The 10,202-nt window shown below is 45.8% G+C and overlaps 1 protein-coding gene across 4 annotated transcripts in view; it reads right to left on the bottom strand.

Annotated features, from left to right (window-relative positions):
• Positions 1 to 562: 562 nt before the first annotated feature.
• Positions 563 to 10,202, bottom strand: part of LOC120789724 (rho GTPase-activating protein 21-like) — an 85,157-nt gene continuing 75,517 nt past the window's right edge. For 3 of the 4 annotated variants that reach the window (XM_040126662.1, XM_040126663.1, XM_040126661.1), the window contains 12 exons: positions 10,054 to 10,118; positions 9,756 to 9,904; positions 9,119 to 9,261; positions 8,761 to 8,919; positions 8,194 to 8,272; positions 7,982 to 8,055; positions 7,278 to 7,367; positions 7,065 to 7,190; positions 6,926 to 6,967; positions 6,460 to 6,565; positions 3,803 to 3,834; positions 838 to 2,535 (listed from right to left, as the gene is read on the bottom strand). In XM_040126662.1, coding sequence (XP_039982596.1) covers positions 838 to 2,535; positions 3,803 to 3,834; positions 6,460 to 6,565; positions 6,926 to 6,967; positions 7,065 to 7,190; positions 7,278 to 7,367; positions 7,982 to 8,055; positions 8,194 to 8,272; positions 8,761 to 8,919; positions 9,119 to 9,261; positions 9,756 to 9,904; positions 10,054 to 10,118 — 2,763 coding nt within the window. Of the gene's footprint in view, positions 2,536 to 3,802; positions 3,835 to 6,459; positions 6,566 to 6,925; positions 6,968 to 7,064; positions 7,191 to 7,277; positions 7,368 to 7,981; positions 8,056 to 8,193; positions 8,273 to 8,760; positions 8,920 to 9,118; positions 9,262 to 9,755; positions 9,905 to 10,053; positions 10,119 to 10,202 lie in introns of all 4 variants that reach the window. The other variant, XM_040126660.1, reaches the window with a different exon arrangement.

The following is a 10,202-nucleotide window of genomic DNA, read 5'->3' as shown; positions in this document are numbered from 1 at the left end:
AACGGGACAAAGTTTGGAGATAAAACCACTGTACCAAGTATTACATACTGTAGGAACAGCATCTCATTACTGTTTTTCAGTTTTTTATTCGATAAAACTATAACAACCCTCCAGTCCCTTAAGCTAATATCTGGCTGTTGTGACTGTACTGTGAAAAAACAAACTTCCCACAGCACCCAGCTCAGAAAGCAGCCCTCGATTATGTCCACATACTTCAAGTACAGGCAAAAAAAAAAAACAAAACAAAAACAAAACACTATACATATTGTTTCGAAAATGACAATATTGTCACAAGCAACTACTGTTAGTCGAAAAAAAAAAAAAAAAAGGAGCGAGTAATACATTCTTCATACCGCTTATAAGGAAGAACTGAACCATGATTCCTTAATAAAAAGGTTTCCACCTGCATTCTTCAGTAATAGTCAAGTTGACCACTTTTACTCTTCATTAGTGCTGTGTAACATTCCTCGGAGTCCATATCTGTCCTATTAACATCACATATCAACAGCAAAGTCACATTCTTGCATTAGATGGGTTCAATCTTTGCAGGAGGAAGTCTGTGTTTTTTTTTTCTCTTTTCTCTTTTTCCCCCATGTCTGTTCCAGTATGGCCAACAAGTCAGTGGAATTACACACATAAACATCTCTTCAGCATTATTCCAGTAACAATCATGTCAGCCTATACACAGTATGTACAGTAGATACATAAAGTATACTTTGTAGAAAAAATATTGTGCAGTAACTTTAGCTAAAATACCCACATTCGTACATTGAAGCATTCATTCTGTTTTCGTTTTCCTTCCTCACAGACACACAAGACACGACCGCCCTTGCCCTTTCACAGATACTGGTAGAACCGCGAGCGGACAACTTGTGCTCCGGAGAGTTTGTGTGGGTGAGCGTCAGCGCCGAGGGAGGCTTTGTTTTTGCCCTGCAGCCCACTACCGTTGACGTGCTCCGCTGCCAGCGACTGCGCGCCCGGGGACGCGGGAGGCGGAGGTCTTTCGGGAGCAACATCCTGAGCTTCTGCCCGATCATCCTCAGGGACGGCCTTCGGTGCGACCTCCACGCTCAATTCGGGGCCTCTGCAGCGCTCTCTGGGGATCCAGTTCCGGATGGAGAAGTCCTCGGAGGAGCACCTGGGCTTGAGGCGGTCCAGAGCTGACAGTTCAGCCGCCTGGTCCACCCCACCCTGCTCCTTCCAGTCGTTGATGACCGCCAGCTCCGCGAAGTCTCGCTGCCCACCCATGGTGTGCCTCCGCCGGATGCCCTTCCTCTTCCCGCGGGCGTCTGGAGCTCGGTTCTTCTGGGCGAACATGTCATCAGCAGATGTTCGTAACCTGAACTTTAGCCGCTCAGTGATCTTAAGGTGCCAGGCGGGTTCGGGACGCTCCGATTCGCTGCGTGAGGACGAGCTGAGGCTGCTTGTGGATCGCCCTTTCTTCATCACCTCCAGGACTCGGGACAACCGCGTGGAAGACTCCGCCCTGCCTTCGCTGTGCTCCCCGCTCCCAGCTACACCCTCCACCGATGATTCGCTGTCTGTTTTCTGTCTTAGGGACCACCTTCTGGAGAGGGTGTCGCACTCAATCATCCTGTGTGACGGAAAAAGGCGCCGCGCTTCCAGTTTCGGTGTGGTGCTCCCCTCCCTTGTTGCAGCACCAACTTTTGCCTCGGCCTTTTCCTGACTCTGCTCGGGGCAGGGGGTGGACTGGCTGCTGCCACCGCCCGGGGCAAAAACCGGGAAGTCACTTTCACTGTCCGTCTCCATGGGTCGTCCCTCGCTGATGAGCTCGCTGCGTTCGTCATCTGCTTCCTCCCCACCCTGCAGCTCCGGACTGAGCGCACTGGACTCTGCTCCGGTCAAGAACGTGATGGAGGAGGTGGTGGAGTAGTCCGAGGTGATGGAGCTCACTTCTGCGCCGGCGGACGCCCCTGCACCCGCTCCCAGTCCGGTGCATGTTCCCGCAGGCAGGTCGGGGGACGCTCCTGCAGTCCACTTTCTCGGTCTTGACTGTGGCACCGATGCTCCGGAGCTCATGGTCCCGAGGTCTGAGGTGTTTTCATCCAGCTGAGATTGCGGATCCGACAGGGAGGACTTCCCTTGAGGAGCTTTTTGGTAGCTGATGTGCGGAGAGCCAGAGACATTAGGCGATGGGGAGGGGGAAGGTGAGAAGTGCCTGGGTGGAGTCTTCTCCTTCAGGAATAAGGAGTTTCTATGCTCTCTCTTGGCTTTAGGGGTCAGCTCCGCAGTTCTCCCGTTCTCCTTCCTCTCCTCTGCCCGTACTTGTTGCTTTGCGTTGGGTTTTGGGTTGGGGCTAGGGCGAGTCTCGCTCTGCGCCTCAGTCTGGAGGCCGTGGTGGTTTGGCTTCTGGCCAGGGATTTCCTTCTTGGGGAACACAGCATCCAGATCGTCATCCGAGCTGCTAGGCTGCGGCTTCTCCTTTGACTTCTTTCTTTTGCGGCTGGCTGCAGCAAAGATGGAGGACACCAGGAGCTCTCGGCTGCACTGGTCCTTCCCTGAACCCCAGGAACCCTGTAAAAAAAGTAAAGACGGAGGGGGGGAAAGGGAAACCAGGAGGAAGCCAAGATGAGAATTTCCGACGCTGGGAATCATGAGGGAGCATGTCAAAGATAACAAAACGCCTGCCTCAAAACTTAAATCTGTACTCCACCTGCTCCCATGAAGCACCACAAACCAGAGAAGTGGACAGAGAGAGAGGAACATTAACAGGCGTCATTGACAGGGAGCACATTGCTGTTTCCATGCCAGCCTTAAAGCAGAAGCAGCAGTAGCGCAGGATGGACTCAAGCATCCCTGCACGAGTCCTGAGCTCTGGCAGGATGTGTGGCGATAAAGCTGAAGAGAAGCAGCCACGTAACGGCAGTGCGGTGATGAAAGGCGGCTGCTTATGCTGATGGTGCATTCCGATTAATTTTTCTGTTTATGTCAAATAACTACCTGAGCTTTTCAGACACACGTATTAAGTTTGATGTCACTAAGCAGGAATGGTTGTTTTTTTTTTAACTTTTAATGGCAGCTGTGATTTCTGGCATGAGAGGCCGTGGCTCGCTGGGTGTACAGTAGGGGCTTTGTCTGGTCAGTACAAAGTGGACTAATTGTTGCATACACCTAAAGGGTTGTTTCACCCTAATTACAGAAAACATATTTTCTTCCTTAGCCCTTAGCCATGCAGATAGGTTAGATTTGCCCAAGTTTTTAACATTTCTGCTCCACTCCTGGAGGTTCTGTGTGCCTTACAGCATTTAAAAATCCCATTTTGTCTCAATGTCTCCTTGTTACCATGGATACAGTTCCCTCACAGCTACTTTCATTTGGACTTAAAAATATTATTACAAAATGGCCCTTAAAAAGGTCGTGTCGGCGAGCGTATCCTGCATCGTTTCACGCCTCAGTTCCACGAAGACGTGAGTCGTCACAGGATTCACTCGGAGACTTTGGTCCATTATGCTGTCTTTGGTGGTCAAGGCCTTACATAGGGACCTTATCTGTTTTTAAAAGCACCGAGTACCGCAGTAAACCTCGATCCACACCTTAGAGAGGCATACATCTCAAACCCTAGACACATACAAGCAAAACCATCTGCATGGCCGGATTCAACCAGAGATGAGTGAGGACATTTTTTGCTCTCGTGATTTGGCTGAAACAACCTTTTAACTGTGTGCTGTGGTAAGCTTGTCCGATGCTGATCGTGACTGGGAGTGGAGGCTCATCACCTGCGGCCCCTTCATCCTACACTAGCAGTGGCGTGAGAGGGTTGTCACGGGACTCACACACTCACCTTCGATTTAGCTGAGTCACTAGTCGGTGAATCTGTAGGTGAGAGAGAGAGAGAAGTGAGGGACATGTTAGGTGACTTCACAACGAGGATAAACGCATGAAGTGCAACACATGAAAGTGAATCGGGGAGGAAAGAAGCAGAAGAGGACCATGTTGAGGAGAGTGGAGAATGCACAACAGACAGGACTGACGACAAGGGAGCACGTACGGGAGCAGACAAGCAGTCCATGCTGCACACGGGGACAGATGAGCTCTATGTTACACTCAGGTCCACATCTACATGGCAGGTGACCCTCTTTCCCAACTCAGACACACACACCTGAACATAGAGTCCAGGTAACAGTGTAGACAGTTCTAATCTTTCTCGAAGTTTTCTTAGTGATACTGAGTGCAACTTCAGCAACGGACACAACAAATACACGGAGCGTGAGCAGAACAGCGGAGCAGGTGAGGTGCCATGCAGTGCGGGGATATGCAGTCGCAAGCCCTGTCCTAACATTTACTGATGAGAGCATCTGAAACCACAGACAGATAAGGCTGGGTATTACTTTGTTTTTTCCAATGCCTAACTTTGAGAAATGGAAACATGTTTTACGCATAACTTTTTTTTTTTTTTTTTTTTCCACCCTCATAACAAAAGCCAGATTTCTAAGATGTTAAATGTGGTCTAAACCAGTGGTTCCCAGTGGTTCCCTAATTTCAACCTATTGTCATCGCTGTCTTGTGAAAACCATCTCTTTCCAAAATGGAAACTTTGCCTGAGCTACGAAAAACAGCTGTTTTGAGCTTTGTGCATTTTTTTTCCTCCCAATTTTTTTTTTTTTTTAAAGGTTTATTTTGGCTATGATGTGAGTGAATTTTCTCAACCTATAAAGGACACTTAATCCCTGAGTTTATTGTTTTCATTGGACAGCAACAGGGAGTGACATTCCCTTCTCCGATTGTTTTATTTGAATATTTCTTAGAGGCATGGAGAGGTGAAACTATTCACTTTTCTCTAAAAAGCAAAGCAAAGATTGGAGAAGAGTCTAAAAATAAACATAACTTTGTGTTGAAAGAAGTTCTTTTTTTCCTTGTTTCCTACCCTGGTAATCATCTCATGACCTCTTCGATTTGTCTTGCAGCCCCTCAAGTTGGGAACCACTGGTTTAAAACACGAGCAGCCACATAAGAACTTTGCCTGAATTAAAAAAAAAAGGCTAAAACTGACAAAATTGTGACTGAAGCCAGGAACTATTTATCAAAGAATTATTAAACTAGTTAAAATATTTGTCTGGACATTCAACGCCAGCTGTCAGTACTACAGACGCATTTCTATCGCCCCTAAAATGTATTGGAGTTTGACTGCCATGACAACAGTGACACGGTGATGACAGAGACGGCTATGGAAGAAACCATAAAAATAAAAAAGTGACGTGACAGGGGGGGGTCACAGAGGGGCTAGCTATATGAAAAAAGTGGACACTACATGAGAAAGAGAGTGTCAGCAAGGAAAACCTATAATCAGTCCTCCCCTGCTCTGTAATCGTATCTCCTTGTAACTTCCTTAATTTCTAACTAAAATTTTTTTTTTTAATTTTTTTTTTTTTTATTGTGTGTGAGACATAGCCAAGCCCCCCTATACACCCCTTACAATACAGATGATGGCACAATATGCAGGTGCACACTGACTGGTGACGTAGAAAAACCATACCATGCTATCTCTCCTGTTGGCAAGCTTGCAGGACAGTGAGGAGAGACAGCGGAGAGCCTTTCAGACAGTAGCACCGGCCCGTGTTAGGTATACTCTGATAGAAAAACCCACGACACCGGACGCTGTACAGTACCGTGTAGCCGCTTCGCTTCCCCTTTTCGTCGCGGTTTCTTTGTTTAACGCTTTTCTTTCTCTCTCTCTCTCTCTCTTTGGCATTTCTTGCGCCTAAAAGAACTGTGGGTTCCTGCAGACTAGGCAGCTACACTGGGGGCAACAATCCTCCTTCTTCCTACAGTTCCAGCTGTCCATCACGGACATTATAGAGTCCATCAGTGACATCATGGTGTGATAGACTCCTCCCACTTGGCCTGTGTCAAGATCAGTATGTTTGAATGCTGGAAAAGCCTTTAGGACACCCGACAGAGCCTCACTAGAGACAGAGGAATCAGAGGTCGCCTTTCACTGTAAAAACATCTATTTTCTGATGTGGGAAAGAACATGCCGTATTAGTGCAACAGTGGGCAGTATAAGGGGGGGGTTTCATAGTACTGGAATTTAACCAAAACAAGGTAATGAGAGGCAGAGGGATGATTTAAAAAAGGAAAAGGACATCTAAGTCTAATAACTGTTTAAAAGACGAAGAAATACCGAGGAGTGGGGGTAGATCTCTTAAAGCAAATGAAAGACCTGACAATTTATTGCCTCCTTTCAGTGACGCAAATAAATTGTCCACTGGAACCCACTCAAGCATTTGGACTCATGGTTAGCCATAGACATTTCTATCTAGTGGCAACAGCCATGAAGCAAAGGGGAAGCTTGGCCTAGGAAAGAAGCAGCGTTATCATCAGCATCTGTCACTAGCTTAAACACCACCGGTTTTCTCTTTGACCACAGCGCTCAGCAGCGAAAGGGCAGAGAAAGGTTAACCCACCACAGAGTTGGTCCTGCCAAGGGCAGCGCGTTACCTGATACTTCACCCTGCGATGTGGCCGTGCGGCCGATGTTGGTGAGGAGGTGGTCGATGTTGGGGACGGGCTGGGACTCCACCGCGCTCTCCTCATGGGACACAGTCTGCAGGTAGCAAAATATGACACATTGGGAACCGCATTCACTGGGATGTAGAAAAAGTTGGAAATGTCCGCAAATTTATCTAAAGCTGCAAATGTATTTAGAGTTTCTCCACAAAAGCTGTCCTGAAAGCTAAAACTGTACATTAAAATAAGTTTTCCAGTCGATTGCTAGTCCATTTGACACTTTTAAAAGAAACAACAATTGTGTATTTCAACTCTTGTCATATTTTTTTAAAATGTTTTTTATGTGTGTGAGGGATGAATTAAGTATTTTGAATTGAACTGGAGACGCTAAAAGTCAAACCTGCGAGAGGACGGAGCGGAAAGAAAAGAATTTAACGGCAGTGATGCCTGTACCCACCACTGGATCTCCGTTTCCATCTTCAGTGAAAAACCAGTCATACTAGGATGGGGGGAAAAAAAAGCATGAGAAATTATATTTCTGTTTATATGTAAAGATCAGGATCAGTGAAGAGAATACTGAAAGATCTTATTCTCACATTCTGAATGAGGGTCTCCACAATCTTGTACTGGTCTGGCATGTGTGTAACCATATGAGTCATGTTGTCCTCGGTGGTGCGCACCAGCGTGGGACCAAACACGATGGCCAGGTTCCTCGGCTCCATCTAAAACACAGGGACGTTTATTCTAAATCTGCGATTCTCTAATCGAAACGAACGTCGCCTTAAAAGAAAAAACATTCAGTTACAAACCTTGTTCTTCTCCGAGTTTTCCGCCACAGTTTTCAGATGAGCTGAGAGGAACTTGAGGGTCTCGTAATGATGATCTGGCAACTCATGAAGCTATAAGGAAGCAGTGGAGACGCAGGGGTTAACCAACAGAAAAATGAATTGCGGTTCGTTCAGGAAATTTTTTTGTGGAGCTGTCGACGAGTCGACGGGAATCTGGAATCTTTGCAAACCGGGTACAAGACTGAGTGTGAAAGCGAAATGAGGAGGGCAAAGGGCTTGACAGCGACTGAAGACACAGCACAGAGGCAGCAGAGACTCTGCTGTTGGCTGCTGGCGCTTAGAGCTATGACCGCCAACTTTTTTTCCTCCCTCTGTCTCTGTCTCTCTCTGTTTTTTTTTTTTACAAAACGGGAGATAGGGCGTGGGGCAGCTGACCTGACACTACATCAGCAGGGGAGTGAATTATATATTTCTCCTATTTGTAAATTATTTTTTTTATTAGTTTGCATTGAAAAAGCAAGTGAACCGACAAAATGCGAGCACCTGACCAATTAATATTTCATGGGTTTAGAGCGCTCCAGGTACAAGGTGTGAAAGGGTGGTTAAAAAAATAAGAAGAAAACAAAGAAATGCCTTAGAAATAAATAAGCATGTAAACTAAAATTAATATATATCAAAAGACAGGGTAATACACTGTACAAAACTGAATTGTCAAAGCTACTCACCAGCCTCTTGAGCACTTTGAGTCTCTCTACTGGGTCCTCTATTCTGTTGGCCTCTATGAAGTCTGTGTATCTATCTGTGGGTAGAAAACAATGTCTTGTTTTGTTTTTTTCCCCCCCAAAACTTTCAGGTAAAAAGAGTAATTTTTTTATAGGTTGTAGTTATCACTTTTGGCCACTAGATGGCACACAGGCTCTTTTGAAAAACAACGTACCGTTGGTAAACAATGGCTCCGGAAGTTTACGGAAGAAGGACTTGAGTAAACTGCTGATCACATTGAGGTCCCTCCATTTCTGTAAAACAGGAACAGGAATAGGGTATGATGCTAAACAAAAAAAACAAAAAAAACAAAATTCATCAACCTCCCCAATAGTTCTGGGCTCAGGAGAATATTCTGCCACATCCACTGTCAGAATGCGGTAGCTCTGACCACTGAACTCATATTTGTTGCTTGTAATGTTGGTGATCTAGAAATACGAGTGAAAGTATTTAATATGCTTCGGCATTTACTGATTATCGTCTACATAAATACAGATATGTGTCTTTAAATAGTGCTAAATGACACATCAGTGGCGAGTGTAGAGTGCGGAGAATGTCTAAACACGTAGCTTGCTGTTGCTCTGTTTACCCACACCTGGATACAGCTGCGGCTGTCGAAATGTTTTTCACTCTTGCATACGGTTAATTCTGTCCCAAGCCCGTTAAAGACAGCACTTAAAAAATGTGAGACTTCAAGGAGAGTTTAATTAAAGCAACAGTGGATCGACCAAGTGACACTCACGTCGTCCTGGATATCGATGTCGTTCATGCCCTTGTTATTGAGCTCCTCCTGCATGTTGGAGATCGCAGCGTTGTTTCCGGGGACTCTGTAGATGCCCGTGTACTCCAGCCCCCTCTCCTCCACCAGCTTGCAACAGACCTCCACAATCAGAGGCACAAACTAGGGGAACACATAAAAGGACGGATGGGGAGAAGACTGATGAGAACGGAGCAAAGAACACATGAAATACATGCAGCAATGCACATGAACATCACTGCAAATTTTAAGAAGATAATTTTTATGAACATAATGATTTTGTTTTTTTCAAGACCAACGTTTTTGTTCTTGTGTTTTTATTGCAAACTAAATCGGTACAGACCTTGTTGGTCTGTGCAGGAGGACAGTCGTCCAGTCTCACTCCGAACGTGACTCCAGGAGACGGCTTCTTCTCGAAAGGTTTCCTCATCAGCCCTGGGATGCCCTTCCTCCATGTCCCTTTATCCTTGGGAGGGCTGGTGTCATCTGCGTGCGGAGTGCAAAATGAAGAACAATGAGAATGCAGAAGTTGGATTTACCAGTTACACTTTACTTTAACCCCCACATTTATCATTTACATGATGCATAAGAAAGTGATTATATCACATTATAATGTAGCTAAAAGCAGCTTTTTGTATTGTGCAGTATTTTCAAAACTTCTGTGAAGAGATTTTATGTAATTACAACTGTGTTATGATACATTGTCATTCATTATCTGTTAGGTACCAGCATCCAGGTAAAGATGCTTCACAGCAGATGTCGACATCGTTGACAACTACACCAATAAACACTTTATCTTCTCTTATGTGTGTGTACAACTATATTATAGTATGTTGCCTATAGATGATAAATATGGGGGAATGTTACCAGTTTATTTACCGTAATTAAAGATTTAATACAATAGTTTAGGCTCCGAATTTTTTTTCCTTGGCAAGAGAAACTGTATCACACATAAAATGTTTTTCTTTCGCTTTGCCTACCTTTGTGCATGTTCTTCCTCTCCTGCTCGGGTTTGGGTGAGTGCGGACTCGTTGCTTTGGTCTCTCCTTTGCCTCCCAGCAGCGTCTGTCTGATGCTCAGCGACTGGCGAGGCGGTTTGGGCGAAGGCTCTGTCTTGCTGCCTGTCGGGCTGGGTAAGGCAAGGACATGAACGCTGAATGACTTTTTTATTTCCAGTCAGAGCTTGCAGCACAGCACCGTGTGAAGTTCTCCAACGTGTGAGGACCTCCCTCCTCTTTCCAACTATGTTCTCTTGTCCCCCCCTCCCCTTGCCCTTACCTCATCAAGGTGTTGTACTCCTTGATCTTCCTGCTGATGAGGTCATGGCTGGTGAAGGCCGCGTTCTAAAAAAAAAAAAACCAGAAAGCAGGAAGGAAGGAAAGGGGAGCAGAACAGAACGGACATGAGACACAAAAGATGATGGCCCT

This window comes from Xiphias gladius, chromosome 5 (genome assembly GCF_016859285.1).
Source record: "Xiphias gladius isolate SHS-SW01 ecotype Sanya breed wild chromosome 5, ASM1685928v1, whole genome shotgun sequence".
NCBI lineage: Eukaryota > Metazoa > Chordata > Actinopteri > Istiophoriformes > Xiphiidae > Xiphias > Xiphias gladius.
The sequence above is the reverse complement of the archived record's forward strand: the minus strand, read 5'-3'. Positions and strand labels throughout refer to the sequence as shown.